Source organism: Muntiacus reevesi, chromosome 15 (genome assembly GCF_963930625.1).
Source record: "Muntiacus reevesi chromosome 15, mMunRee1.1, whole genome shotgun sequence".
Classification (NCBI taxonomy): Eukaryota; Metazoa; Chordata; class Mammalia; order Artiodactyla; family Cervidae; genus Muntiacus; species Muntiacus reevesi.
Window position 1 is genome coordinate 31,985,103 of NC_089263.1, and position 14,799 is coordinate 31,999,901.

The window sequence follows — 14,799 nt, forward strand, 5'->3', positions numbered from 1 at the left end:
GTTAGTGGGCATATACAGCCCAAGTCTCAGCCAGAGACAGGGCTGGAAGGAGAGGTAAACCCGTGGGCCATTCCTGGTATATTCTTTGGGGCTGAGAGGTATAGGGGCCAGCAGGGACGCGGGCGCAGGACAGGGCCCAGGTCCCTTTCCGGACTGTTGAGCAGACCTACCGCTACTCTTCTGGGCTCAGGGGGACACCCGAGCTTCTGGCTAGCCTTTCCGGGCCTGGCCCAGTTCACACGTAGCTCTCCACAAGCGGCACTGCTAAGAAAAACTTTATTAATAAGGTAGGGAGGGGAGAAGGCAAGGAGCCTGGAGATGGACACACTGGTACCAGGGGTTACAAACAGTAAGAAACACTTTATTATAACTTTACAACATATAAATAGCTTGGGTCAAATCTGTGTGCTTTCTGGCAGCTGGGCATCAGGTCTCCTCCCTTGCAGGCTCCTGCCTTCCTTCACATTGCACTGTTCACTGGGTGGCTCTGGCCCTGGGGCCGGTGGTAGAGGTTGGAGGAAAGGGGCCGGGCAGTCCAGTCCCACTCTCCATCTCTGGTGCAGTGGCCGCACGCCTGTCATCTGCTTGGGTTGCGGCTGGTGTGGAAGGACCGCTCCTCAGGGGTCAGACCAGCAAAGAAGGGGTGCAGCAGGGCCTCCGCCAGTGTGATGCGCTGGGCAGGGTCAAATTCTAACATCCTCCTCATCAGGTCAAACAGCTGCACGTGCTCCAGAGTGTCTTGGAGCATGTAACTCTGCTCAGGGACACAAGGTGCCTCAGTGTGATGGCGGGCCGGGGGAAGCCACAGCCGGTCCCCTCGCCTCTGGGAAGCCTTGCTGCACGGCTGAGGAGGCAGGATGCCCCCCCCAAAGGACTACTTCTGCCCTCCTGGACAAGGAGCAGCTCTTTGCTTTTCGTGCCTGTCTGCTCTGAACTTGTCAGGCTACCGGGTGTCTTGCTGGCTTGATGCCTCTGCCCCCATGTGCAAAGTTCTGACAGGTGGGTGGACAGCACCTCTGTGAATTCACTTGTCCAAGCACCAAATGCAGTTGACAGAGGCTTCCTGGCCATGTCTACGTCTTCCCCCACCCTCCCCTCAGTCCTGCCTACTGAGAATAGAGGGAGTGGGAAGTAGCAGGGTCTTGGACATCTGGCTCTTCGGATGCCCTCCGATTACATCAGAGCCACCCTGTGGGAAAGGAGAAGAGCTAAGGGCCCCTCTAGGGCAGTTTGCAAGAAGCCTCACTGCCAGCACCCGACAGCCTTGGGCACAGCCTCTCAGAGCCAGAACGAGGTGGCTGTTTCTAGCTGCCTGGCCTCTGCTGTGTCTGCCCAGTGCCTGGGGGCTCCTTGCATGCGCTGAGCTGGGGGAAGCCAGAAACTGACCTTCAGAGGTTTGCAGTTCTCCTTCACATACCGGCCGTCAGAGCTGTTCTCATCCCAAACCAGGCCCCCTTTGTAGAAATATTTCTGCTTCCTGAAAACAAAAGACAGGAAGGGTGGAACCTTAAGGTGGGAAAGACAACAGCAGCGAAGCAAGGCAGGGGACCCTGGCCTGACCCAGCAGGAAGGTCTGGGCAACAGCTTTGCCAGGTCACTCCGAGGCAGGAAAGCCCTGAGGGAGCAATCGTTACCTTGTCCGGTGGATCATGTGTGATGGGATGGGCCCTAGGATCTTCTCCATCATCACCAAATGCTCTCGGTTCTCGTGGGTCTGTGGAAGGGTGAGGGACACAGCAAGTGGGAATCATGACAGCCTCCGCCCCCTCAAGGTCCCTCGGAGAATAAGGGATAAGAAAGATGGTCAAGGTCTCTCCCGGCCCCAGGAGACACAAACCCACCAATGGGATAGCAGCCCCAGCCTTTCGACCTGGTGGCAGCCTGGGACCAGGAGGGAAGCCAGCCTCGTCCCTCAGGGTGAGACTTCCCAACCCGTCCAGCGTACTGCATGATGACACAGCTCATTCTGGCTAGTTCTTCTCTCTCCCCAGAAAGTGCCCTGCCCCAGCCCATCTCCATGCCCTCACTCACACTGTGCCCCTTGGCTGGGACACTCCTCCCACCCCAGTCCTCCTCCCCTGATGACTGACTGCAAGGGTCCCCGAGTGTTCCAGCTACCCTGACTGACCTCTTCCTTCCCAAGCACCTACAACCCTCAGGAGTCTAATCTCACAACATGCTGCTGAGTGGGGGGAGGTCCCTCCCACACTAGGCCTCTGCAGCTTAGGGTAGGGGGGTGATGAGGGAGAGGCCTTACCTGGAAGAGCGTGAAGCCCCGGTAGTACTCAAAGAGAATGCAGCCGATGCTCCAGACATCACAGGGCTGTGCCCAGCCCAGCTCTGAAAGCGAAAATGGGGTGGGCTATGAGACTCAGCTCTGTGCTCCCAGCCCGGAGGTCACAGGGCAGCTACCACGCTGTCTGGCAAGACTCCTGGCCAAAACCCAGTAGAAATCCCTTTCTTAAGACCAACTCAACAGCCACAGAGACTTAGGACACTGGCCCCAGGTGTGAACAGACACCACACTCCCTGTTTTCATAGCCTGCCAACAACTGCCTGCTTTATCGGGCTGCAGTCACTCACCGAGGATCACCTCAGGTGGACGGTAGTGACGGGTGGCCACGATGGTCGTGTGATGCTCGTGGTCAAACGTGGCACTGCCGAAGTCAGCCACTCGGATGCTGGTGTTCTTCACGGACTTCTCCTCACAGCTCTGAAGGGCAGGGAAGGGAGCAAGGTCAGGAGTCTGTACTGGTGGGTAACCGACTCCTGGAACAGGGCCTCGACCATTACCCCACCAATAAATACCTTGTGCTCATTGTAGAGGGTTTCAAACTCAGAATTCACAAACAGGATGTTCTCTGGCTTCAAGTCTGTGTGGGTCAGTTGGTTCTCATGTAGAACTGAGGGAGCAGGAGAGGAGGGAAGCAGACACTGAAAACCTGGGCTTCCTCTCTGGCCCGCCTGCCCATGCTAGGCCAGCTCCCTCCTCAAGAGCCAGCCTGCTAGAGCCCTCAGCCCCTAACCTCAGCAGTGGCAGAGGGAGAGGACCACACTGTCTCTGCTCTTCCCTCTCAAGTTGGTGAGGGAACTCTCACCAACTTCTCAAACTCAAGAACTCTCAAGGGTTCTCTGTACTTGTGAACTCAGAGGGTTCTAATTCTTGAGGGGGCAGGGGAGATGCCTTCCATTTAGAAAACCTCCTTCTACCTGTCTGCAGGGGACCAGGTCTCTCACCAAAGCTGCAGTATCAGTCTTGGAGTGGTTCCCTCTCCCAAGCACCAGCTACATAATTTGCAAGGCCCAGGGCAAAATGAAAATGTAGGTCTCCTTATTCAAAAGTTACTTAGAATCTCAAGATGGTAGTTAGGAGAGCATTAAACCAAGCACAGGGTCCCCTATGAAACGATGAAGCCAGTCCTGCCTTTCTCCCCTCACCCCCCGCCCTAAGCAGGGGGAAGTCTTTTCCCTCCTTTTCCCTCCAACCCTGTCCCAGCGATGGTTGTACCCTGCCACTCATCACTTTTCCCATCTGGTACTCAAGACCCTCCCAACGGTGTAGCCCATCTCTCTTGACATGGGCCCTCTCTTCACCACAGTGAGCTGCAGCACATGCCAGGCTCTGGGCCAGCACTGGATGGCTCACCTGGCTTGGAACGCTTTCCCTGGTCCCGTCACCTGTGCAGACTCTGCCAGTCTAGCTCTAAGTCTAGCCGCCTCCTCTCCAGTGAGCCTTTCCTACCTGTTTCAACCACTACAAATCCTGCAGCACTGAACACAGGTGCCACCTTAGAGGCTGGCAGACAGATGGGAAATGATGGTGAGACAGATGGGGTCTGTGCTGACAGGGTCTGTGGGTGGGATCTACCAGGTTAGTCTGTGACCTCTTCATCCTATGCAGGAAGGTAGGAATGGGGCTGGTACGGGGCTAATCCTAGAGCACCTCTCTCCCTTTTTCTCTTTCGGAGAGCCTGGGGTCAGAGGCCAGCTCCAGAGGCCCCTGGAGGGGACTGCAGCCTCTCCATTGTCACAGATGCCAACTTGAAGGCCTTTCAGCCAAAGGGGCCCTAGTGTCTCGGGCCCAGCAGAACAGTCAGCAATGTGTTGGAGCAGATGGTGGGAGGGCAGGGCCCCCAGGTGCCTTGCTGCACAGGCTGCCCCGCTCCGCTTGAGGGTGGGAACTTACATCTAAGGGCGTGGCAGAGCTGGTAGGCCATGTGCCGGACATGTGGTAGAGGGTAAGGCTGGAAGTTATTCTCCTTTAGGAACTCAAAGGTGTTCTTGCCCAGGAGCTCAAAGGCGATGCACATGTGACCGTGGAAGTTGAACCAGTCAGACATCAAGACGCACAGGCTGGAGAAGGACGGATGGGGCTCAGGGTCTGTGCTGGGGGGCTGGCTGCCCACCCGCTCCCTCAGGTGAAGACAGTCCCACTCCCTCCCAGGCTGCTGGGTCACAAACAGGATGCAGATTCACAAAAAAGAAAACTATGGGTAAGTTACACCACCTGCTCTCAGAAAGGTGGCGTAACCAGGCCACACCATAGGTCGAGTGCCCTCTGCTGAGCTTCCTGAGTCTGTAGGGCTCAGCACAGTGCTTGGCGGAGGTGAATGCTCCGTGTCTGTGTGCTCCTTTGGATATCTCTGACTATGTGAGCATCCCAAACAGTTTGGGGTTTCTATCTTGTCTAATGCCCACCACAACCCAGTGAAGCCTCTAATTCACAAATGCAGGGCAAGGAGGCCATCTCAGAACATAGAGTTGGTTGCAGTGGAGCCTAGGCTGAAACCCAGCTGTTCCTTCCAGCAAGACTCACTCTCCAGACCCCCTGGCTCTGGCTGTTGGGAGAAGGCATGGTGCCGACCCAGCGAAATGGCACTGCTGGGCCCAACTGAGTCTGGGCCACTGGGCTGGACAGACACTGACCCCTAGGAAGCTTCCTGCCCATTCCCTGCCGACACTCACAATTTGTTCTCTTTGTCCTTCTCCTTGATCTTCTTGAGAACGTTGATTTCTAGCCGGGCGGCCTCCCGGTACTTGCCTACATTGCGGATGATCTTCAGGGCAACCTGAGACTTCCCTCTGGACCGGGGAAGGAAGCAGCAGTCCTCATGAGAAGCTATGCAGCCCCTCCCCCACCCTCCACCCCAACCCAGCAACTCCTCGCAAATGCTACTTAGGACTCCAGGAACAGGGCTGCCCTGAAGACAGCAGATTCTTGATGCCCAGCCTGCCCCACACAACTCCAGACCTCTACCTGTGCAATATGAAGTTGCTGTTGACAACCATGCCAGTCTTAGGTTTTTATGATCTCAGCTGCTGCCAGCTCCCAGAAGGAGTGGGCAGAGGAGCAGAGCCTTATCCTGCTGACCAGCACCAGCCCTAGAGCTTGCTCAGTTACCTGACCTGGAGGCCAGTCAGTCCTGACCCTGGCCAGGCCATCCCACTCAGAACCCTCTGCAGAACCCTCCTGACTTTCCTGAGCATATCACCAACTCTCCACAAACTGTTCCTCCTGGGGTTCCAGGAGGGAGTGAGAGCCTGGCAGGAGGGAAAGGTGCCAGCAGAGGCTCTTCCCCTCACTGAACCCCAGGACCGATCCCTCAGCACACCTCCTGGCCCCACCTGCCTCAATACCAGCCATGGCATGTCAGAGACCCCCGAGCACCAGAAACCCTTATTCAGCGTCCAATGAGGATTTTAATAATTCCTGCTCCACACCTCCCACCCTACCCCCAGCACTACCCCTGTATGCCATGAGCAGGTGCCCAGCAGAGAATAACTGGGGAGGTTAGGCTGTCAGGCCTAACACTCTCAGGAAGGGAGAGCCAGTGCTCAGATGCCCAGTGGGGAATTAGAGTGATAAGCCCTGGCCCACAAGGGTGTGGCCTAAGGCCTCTGGGAAGCTGGCCTTGGTGCCAGAAAGGTTCACAGGTCGAAGGGCAGAGGCATCTTCTAAAACACTGTGCATTTTTCTCATCCCATTTTCCCAGATTTTCAGAGTAGGAAAGGACCTCAGAGGAAAAGCCATAACTCCAGACTCCTGGAACAGCATCCCTTAGCATTCCGACCCTTGAGATGAACTCATCACTTCCACACAGCTACTGCCAGAGTTGGGCGGCCCTTCCTTTCGTGGAGCTGAATTCTGCCTTCTCACAACAAGCCCACTGGCCAACTCCCTCTGGACTCCCTAAAGGTTCCCTGAGCCCTGGGCCTGCCCTTTAGTGACTTCAAAGGCTCGCTTCCCATCTAGCTGCTCAGAGTGGCAGCCCAGAGAGCCCTCAGGTGCCACAGCTCTCAGATCTGCCGCCTCTCACCACTGTATCGTCTACGTGTCCCTAAGCCCACTGGTCCCATCCCTGACTTCTTGGGCCACATGGGGTCTGAAGAGTGTTTAAATGGGAACTGGGTGCCCAGGGAGGCTTTGCTGGTAATAATCACTACCTTAGATTGGGGTCACATGGCAGGCTGAATTGCTAGGTTTAACTGTCCTCTCCAGGAACCCCTCAACATGGGAGCGCCAAGTAAAGCAGTGCCCAGCTCCTCCATTCAAGCTGGGGGGATACAGGCAGACCCTGAGCATGCTTCTTCATCCCTAAAATCATACAAGAGTCACGTACAGGCAGCACGTGGCTCAAATAAGACAGCAAGGACACAAGCACTTTCTGGCCAAAGGGCCATACCAAAGAGAGGCCATTTAAGGCTCGAAGGCAGTGGGTTCGCAGGCGGCAGCCTCCCAGCCTAAGGGAGAGGAGGCAAGGGTTCTGGTCTCAAGGAATGGCAAGGGACAAAACAGTTTTTCACTGTTCAGCCTATAAGGGAGCAAGGGACCCCCAGCAGGATCCCGACACACCACAGGTGTACCCCTGCTCTACCTGAGCACATTTGAAGGGGCCCAACCCTTAGGCACGCTGCAGAAGGCAGCAGCCCGCTTGATGAGAAAGCCCAGGGTCTTGTTCCTCTCAACGGGGGCCTACATGGCCTCTCAGGCAGACCTCCAGAGGGTGGAGGCTCATGCTTGAGTTGGGCTCAGCAGTATGCTGAAACCCCTGCCAGGCCCCCAAAAGAGCTCACAGGAAGCAGATCCAGACCGTGGCGGGGCCAGGGTCTTGCCGTGTTCTGATCTCCACCACAGCCCTGAGGAAGTGGGGAAACTAGAACAGCACCATTCAATAACCATCAGTTCTTAGGCAGAGATGCCACATGCCCATGAATCCCAGGAATTTCTCCCTATTTTAGGGGATCAGCAAAAACCCAACATGCATAGGAGCTTTGGTGCTACTCTTCGAAGAGAAAAAGGTTAAGCTCTGCCACCACCTTCAAGAACCTTGGGCCAGCTCTTCCCAGGAAGACAGCTTACCTGGCATGGTCCAAGCACTCCACCACCTTGCCAAAGGTGCCTTCACCCAGGTTCCCCACAATCTCATCTAGGAGAGAAAAGAAACAGGGCATGAGAACCTGGAGGACAGAGGGCTGGCAGCTCCTGTAAGTTCACAGCATTCAAATTCTCAAAAACATAAAAGGTTTCTTTCTCACTGCTACACTCTTAAAAACAGAAGTTGCTAGCGTCTGTGTCATTCAGGCAATTACTGGTGGCCCCTCTAAGGCACCACGCGCAATAGAGGCCCCTCGGGCAGGAGAGGTCTCGTCTAACAAGGGGGATAGAAAGTAGAGAGGTAAAGTTTTACGAAAGGTGGCTGTACATCGCTCTTGGAGCCAATCGCCGATCCGGCACACCAGGTGGCCCTCCTTGTCATCTTCCACACTCCGGCTGCTGCGCTTACTGCTCTGTTGGCTTCTCTGCATGCACCGCCCCCCGAAACGCCATCCGACCAATCGCATGGTAGGCGGTTCCGATTGACAGATTGAGGTGTCAGTCAAAGGCAGAGGTGGAGACGGTGAGGAGCCGGTGGGTTGGTTGATTGGATTTTCCAGATCCCAGCATTTCATAAGGCACACAGCATATATAACGATAGGGATATTGCAAGGGACACGTCAAGACACAAACTGACTTCAAAAACAGAAAAGTAAAAACAGCTACAGGTATGTAAAGAAAACTCGGACATTATCTAAGAGAAAGGCGCCGCAAATGCTCAGAAAGACGCCCAGCCTCCGCTGCTAAGGGGCTGGGCCACGTGGAGAGTCGCAGGCCTGACTCCCGCCTCCACTGAGTCTCCCCCTCCCGGCCCTCCCGTGTCGGCTTCGGCCAGGGTGAAGACGCAGTGAGAAGGGTGCAAGAAGACGGCGGGCCGAGCCTCGGTCTGATCATCCAGAATGGTCAGAGGCCACTCTGGTTCAGCTGCAGAATGCCCAGTCTGTCTGCCCACGCGGTCCTACACACGCCCGACAGCTGCCACCTGCCCCTAGACAGCATCTGTGGCCAGACTCAGCATCACCAGCAGAACCAGTCTTTTGTCGGCAGCCCATGCACCACCAGCCTCGAACAGAGAAGGAGCACTGGATCCTCTGGGCTGGTCGACTCTCCAAGGCCTACCACCACGACGGCCCACACAGGCCCCAAGCCAGCTCTTGCCCTGGCCTTGGCACCGAGGCAACTTCACAGGCCAGGCCCAACCTGAGCCTCATGACAACAAAGGGCACCAAAAAGAGAAGAAGCGGAGCCACACACCTGTGGCAGTGTGCAGAGAGGGTACCAGGCCATGCCGGATGCCTGGTCAACCCTCAACCCACGGCCACTCAGAGAAGTCACGGGAAAGCGCGGCAGAGAAGACACCTGGCCCCCCTCCACCGCTGCACCATACTCCTCAGGGGCCTCGCGGCTGGGAGCCAGTGAGGGAGGGCAGAGGGCTGGGAAGGGAAGACAAGACAGCATATACCCTCCGAGACACACAATTGGCCTTCCTTCCCAGAGAGCTGAGCGCAGAGCAGGTTCCCGGTCTGAGCAGAGATCTGTACAACACTCCACAATAAGAATGCTTCCAGGCCCTGCTCTGGGCATGTGACCTGCAACTGGACACGGCCGGGAGCTGGGGGCCTTTCTGCCATTTCCTCACAGGCCCCATCCCACAGGCAGCTCATCCCCCTGGCCTTGACTGCCCCTCACATGAAGAGGTGAGGCTGAAGAGGGCGTGCCTGCAGGTCAGAGTGCAGGTCCCAGTCCAAGCTCACTTACAGACGGACCCCGCCCTCCACCCATGGGCACTCCAGCCTCCAGGCCTTTGGTGAGGGGTGTGGAGAGGAGACTGCAGAGGTGGATGTAGTCCACACCAGTCAGAGCACTCGGTTGTGTGGCGGGGCAATCTCTGGGTGGGAAGGACCAGGTCAAACAGCTCCAGACCACATACCAGCAACCCTATTAAGGATACTGAAGAAGTGTCCCTGGCCACTTGCACACGTGGCCTGTGCCTGGAGCAGTGTGGAGACAGGGAGGCCAGGGGCCAGCCAGCGCCGGAACCAGAACCCCTAAGTTGCCATTGCCAGTGGGCCAGAAGACAGAGGAGCTGGGCCCCTGCTCAGCCCTGCAACTGGACCAGACAACACATACACACAACACACACACACACCAAATGCGCGTGCGTACGGCTGGCAGTACTCACCCAGACCAGCCACCTGAGAAAAGGCTAGAAAGAGACGAGGCCTTCAAGCCCCAGCAGCACACTCTGGCCACCACTCACCGAGGAGGCGCTGCTACAAGACCTGGTGCGGCGTTTGTGGCAGTGGTGGGCATGCTTGCGGGTCCGGTACGGCTCCCTCTCCCGCGACCGCCGGCGATGATGGCAACGTGAAGATCCATAGTAGTCCTCTCCAAAGGACGGGCTCCGGTCTTCACACCGGTATGTGTCGCTGTCACGGTGCTCCCGGTATCTCCTCTGGTAGGGCAGGCGGTCATGGCTGCCAAGAATCACTGGTCAGAATTTCCTCCCCCCCAAGCAGGCTCCTGCTGCCAGGCAAGACTTGTGTGGTGGGGTCCTTGCAAAGGGCTCACAAGGGTCGCCTGTTGGAGCAGAGGCATCCAGTCTATGGGAGGTGGGGAAGGGGAGCATGTGTATGTGAACTCCAGTCTCCAGACCCCGGGCTCCTGACGGCATCCTTCCAGGGCCGCAGGAGGCAGAGCACGGGGAAAGTGGGCATGGCGGAGGGCCTCTGAGGGCTCCCCCAGCACAGAGCTCTCTGTGGCCTGCTGAGACTGTAATTTTGGCCTAGGGGCTGAGATAAGACCAGAGACCAACCTCTGGAAAGGGCTGAGATTATGTCCCTAACCCACACGAGGAAGGCTCAGAGGTTAGCAGGGGAGATGCTGGTCTACAAAATGGGGGAAGATGTTAGGAGAAGGAAGACTCAAGCAGAGAGAAAGAAGGGGTGGCAAGGATGGCGGTGAACTGAGGCCAGGGAGTTCAGGTGAGACCCAAGGAGACGGAAGAGGACAGGGCAGTGATCCAGGTGCAGCCCGGCAGAGGCGGCAGTCACCTGAAGAGGCCCAGGGTGCCACAAGCCTCCAGACTATCTCCCTAGCCCAAAGGGGTAAGGAGTCCTTTCTTCTGACCTAATTCCCTCTCACCTTCTAGACCGAGATCTCCGGGGTGGAGGCTCCCTTCGAGACGGGTATCGCAATCTCCCTTCGTGCTCCCGACTGTAAGACCTCCTCCTCTTCCATCGGTAGCTCAGGTATGGGTCTGGCTCAGGGGAGCGGTATCGCTTACAGTGATGCATCTAGGCCACAAGAAATAGAAAGCCCTGCTGAACACGCAGCCAGCCACTGGGCTGCCTAGGCGCTCCTGAAGAAGAGGCCCATTGTTCTGTTTGGGGGCAGCCCCTCCCAGGGGTTTACGAAGTGATGAAGAACTCTGAGGTCACACTGGTCAAACAGCAGACAATGGGTAACACCCTTCTCTGCTGGTGAGCAAACAAACAGCTGCCTCCCCAGCACAGCGTCACTGGCCTGGTGGCCTGAGCACTCAGGGAACCAGGTGAGCCAGGGCTGGTGTTGAGGCAGAATGCAGGAAGGGGCTAGTGAACACCCCCACAGAAGACCCCCAAGAAGAAAGGGAGCCTCGTGCTCAGTTCCCTCCTGCTTGTCTGTAGGGTCTTATGAAGGGCCTGTTCTGTTGAGCCAGAGGTCAGAGTCAAAAGGCTGCTGGCAGGGAGCCAACACGCAGGAGCAAGGGGAGAAAGACCTCGAGTTTGAGAAGCCAAGTTGCCTGGTTGAGGCCCTGAACTGTACCCCACTCAAGGGAGCAAGGACCACAAATCAGTGTGAGGAGCCACAGGCAGAAATGAGAAGACCATCCCTCGGACAAAGAGGGGTCCCAAGACATTCCCGAGCCCACCTAAGGGTCTGGTCAAGCAGACATGGGGGTCTATCCAGCCCTTGTTCGTCTAAATTCAGTCTCAGAATCAGTAAAGATGCCAGGCGTCTTCAGAGCAACCAAGTGAGTTGCCTGAAGCCTATTTAGCACCCTTAGACCACCTGCCACTGGTGCCATGCCCAGGCAGAGCCTCACCCCCACAGGACCATTACTGTTCCCTCTTCTAAATCCCCTGATCCAGCACCCTCTTTTGTGCCCATCTCAGGAGGAGCCAGAAGGTTGTCTGTCTGGCAGGCTCTGTGTTCACAGAGGCAGGCCAAAAGGGCCCCACATCACTATTCCTAGTTCAGTGGGAATTTATGTTCACCACAGGAAATTGCCAGGTTGGTTCAGCCACGAGCTATGTGAGGCCAGCTCCCTGTTCCACCCATACCCCCAAACCTGACACTGCTCCCTTGGGAGGGCTCAGTCAGAGACTACAGCTAGCCTCCCTCCCAATCCTTCACTTGGCCATAGCCAACCAATGATGGTCAGTCCTGGGCTTGCCTGATGAAGCACATTTTGGACAAATCCATTGAGGCTGCCCCATCTCATGAGAAGGGTCTGGAGGAGAAAAGGATGGAACAGCTCTCCGTGAATGAGCAGGTCACCAAAGCATATCTGACAAAACACCTGGGAGCTTTCCTGGGATCCCAAGAAAGTCACTGCCCTCAATCTCCTAGCTAGCAGCTGTCTTCTGCCCTCTACCTGAAAGTCTAGGCCCCAGCAACCCTTGGAGATAAATACTTCGTTAACAGCTCAAGAGCTCAGACTGCAGTTCTGTTTTGGTGATCAGCAGATTAATGTTTCACTGTTTCCCTGCCATTATGGCTGGGTCAGGTCCCCAAGTAATGGCATGAAGGCAGCATCTCACATCTCACTAAGTGACACGAAGATGCTCCGGTGACCAGAACAAAGGCACTGCCCATCCTTACTGGGCAAAGCATTAGACCTGGTCTGGTCCACAACAGGCCAAAGACTCCCTCCTGAGACCTACAAGGTTCATGTACAGACATGGTCATGTTAATGGAAAGAGCACAGCTTCAGAGTCAGAGAGAAGTCAATCTGAATCCTGGCACTGCCACTTCCAGCTTGTGCCTTTAGGCAAGTTATTAAACAACTCCAACCTTCAGCTTCCTCTTGCAACATGGGGATAGTAATTTCTTACAGGGCTCCGTGAGGATTAAATTATGCCACCCTTTAAGTAACATGCCTAGTACATGCCTTAAGGTCAAATGCCTAGCACAGGTCTGGGCCCACAAGACATACTGAAGGCAGCTTTTCACTAACAACATTAAAAAGGTTCCAGGTAACACCTCTGGGTCTGTGTTAAATGCCTTAAGAGCATTGTGTGTATGCATCCTAAGTCAATTCAGTCATGTCTGACTCTGTGACCCTTTGGTTTGTAGCCTGCCAGGCTCCTCTGTCCATGGGATTCTCCAGGCAAGACTACTGGAGTGGGTTGCCATGCCCTTCTCCAGGTGATCTTGACCCTGGGATGGAACTTGCATCTCTTACATCTCCTGCATTGGCAGGAGGGTTCTTTACCACTAGCGCCACCTAAGGACATTTTAAAAGTCCCTTCCAAGGAACCAGAGGGGAGAGAGCTCTGGGTAGAAAACCCTCAACAAAATCCCAGTGCTGCTGTTTACTGGTCTCTTAACCTTATACAAGTCACTCTGGGCCTTGGTTACCATATCTGGAAAATGGAGATAACACGACCTCCCAGCCAACTTGGCAAAGGAGGGGACAAGTGTAAGAGCTATATAAAACACCACACACAAGGCAATCATAGAGAATATAACTTCCTTTAACACATTCTAGGCAGCTGAAATATTGGAAATACCAGATGCTCATTATTTCCAGCTAGGGCTCTAGGGCCCATTTCTCCTCAATTATCTCTAATTCTTAGACCTCTGCAAACAGGTTGTTAAAAGGTAAGGGCCACAATTATGCTCTGGAAGGCTCTGCTCTGCACAATGAAGAAAAAGGTAATGCGAAGAAAACCAGGCAGAGAATGCCAGCTTTTTTTCTGAGCACTGGCTTACATCTCATTTGCTGCTCCTGGCCAGAGAACTGGGCTGACAAGAAGAGCAGCCAGCCAGGTCAGCGGCTGCCCTCCCGGATCCCTGCCACCCCAGCGCCCCACGGTTATTTTTGGCTGACGCTGCCCCACCACTGCAACCTCAAACCTGCCACCTTGCAAGCCGCCACCACCGGGTGAAACGCTCCTCCTTTTCAAGGGCATGGAGGAGGGAAGCTGGAAGGCTGCCAACTCTGCTTCGACGGAGCCCTGGCTCAGGCGATTCCCACCCCAGCTCCACACCAGGACACCCGCACCCGGAACTAAAGCACAGAGACTCCCGGAGCGAGGAGCAGCCCGGGCATTTGTACTGTCAGCTTGGCCTGGCCCCTCCTCAGGGCTGGAGCGGATCCATCATCACAACAAAACAAGCAGGGGGCCTGCGGCCCTCGCTCGCGTCCCTTTCTGACGCTCGGGTCCCAGAGATCTCAGAGCCCCGTCCCCCGTAACCGCCGCCAGTGGAGGCGAGGGGAGACCTGCGGTGGGCGGGTGGGGGGCGGGGGAGGCAGGCCAGCTTGGGCCGGAATCAAACTCCAAGCCGCGCGGGGAAGAGGTGTCTGCGAACTAAGCCTCGAGCCAGGGGGAGGAGAGGGTCTGAAAGCCTCTCCAGGGTATCCCAGGTAGGGCCCCGACCCCATTCCGCGGGCAGGTTGCAGGGCCAAAATCGGATGGATCCCAGCAGGGGCCTCAGAGGCCTCTTCTGCTCGGACGCCGACACGCGGGAGCGAGCGGTCGGGGTCTATGGTGATCGCCCTCTGGGGAAGAAGCGGCGGGTCAGGGGTGAGAGGTCGGGGCCGCGGCCTGAGGTGGGCAGAGAAGAAAACGAAAGGGAGAAGCCCGAGACCGAACCAAGAGCCCCGGGACCCACACCTAGCGCGCCCTCCCCGCCGACTCACCGCCCGCCACTGCTCTCGTCGCGGGCCCGGGCTCCACACTCACGGTCTCCCAGGCTCAGGCTGCTGCTAGGCCCCACTCCCCGCTCCGAGCGCCTCTTCCGCTTCCGGCTCCGGCCTCCGCCCGTGGCAGCCCCGCCCCTCGCGTGACGCAGCCGTCCTCAGCCCGGTGCTAGACCTGGCTCGGCCCCCCGCCCCAGCCGCTCTAACCCCCGACTCGAAGGCTCTGGAGGACCTGTCTTCTCTGTGCGGCTCCGTAGGGCAGCGACAGAACCTGGTTCCTGTAGGGTCGAGGGGAAGTCCTTGACCGCGGTCCGCCCTCCCGCCGTGTCGCGTCGCACGTAGGCCCTAAAGACGCGACGGGGGCTCGGTCCGCGGCGGACTGAGCCGAGAGCCAAAAGGTGGAGCCCCAACCCCGCCCGTGCCCGTCTGTCCCTTCCTGCGCGCCGGGAGGAGGGCATTGTTTCGCTGTTGCCTCCGTGAAAACCAGGCGGGACTTGAGCGCCAAGGCCTGGCT

At 56.7% G+C, this 14,799-nt stretch overlaps 1 protein-coding gene across 2 annotated transcripts; it reads right to left on the minus strand.

The window, feature by feature from the left end:
• Window positions 1–340: 340 nt before the first annotated feature.
• CLK3 (CDC like kinase 3) lies at window positions 341–14,445 on the minus strand. 2 transcript variants are annotated; one of them, XM_065906106.1, is made up of 13 exons: window positions 14,329–14,445; window positions 10,520–10,671; window positions 9,636–9,852; window positions 7,704–7,800; window positions 7,361–7,427; window positions 4,966–5,082; window positions 4,187–4,353; window positions 2,809–2,903; window positions 2,584–2,713; window positions 2,258–2,340; window positions 1,635–1,714; window positions 1,387–1,477; window positions 341–754 (listed from the first exon to the last, which is right to left on the minus strand). In XM_065906106.1, exons 2-13 carry the CDS (start codon window positions 10,669–10,671, stop codon window positions 578–580), a joined length of 1,473 nt encoding a protein of 490 aa, XP_065762178.1. In that variant the 5' UTR covers window positions 14,329–14,445; the 3' UTR covers window positions 341–577. The 2 variants fall into 2 exon arrangements, with proteins under 2 accessions (XP_065762178.1, XP_065762177.1); XM_065906105.1 differs by having other exon boundaries at window positions 14,286–14,412.
• Window positions 14,446–14,799: the final 354 nt, after the last annotated feature.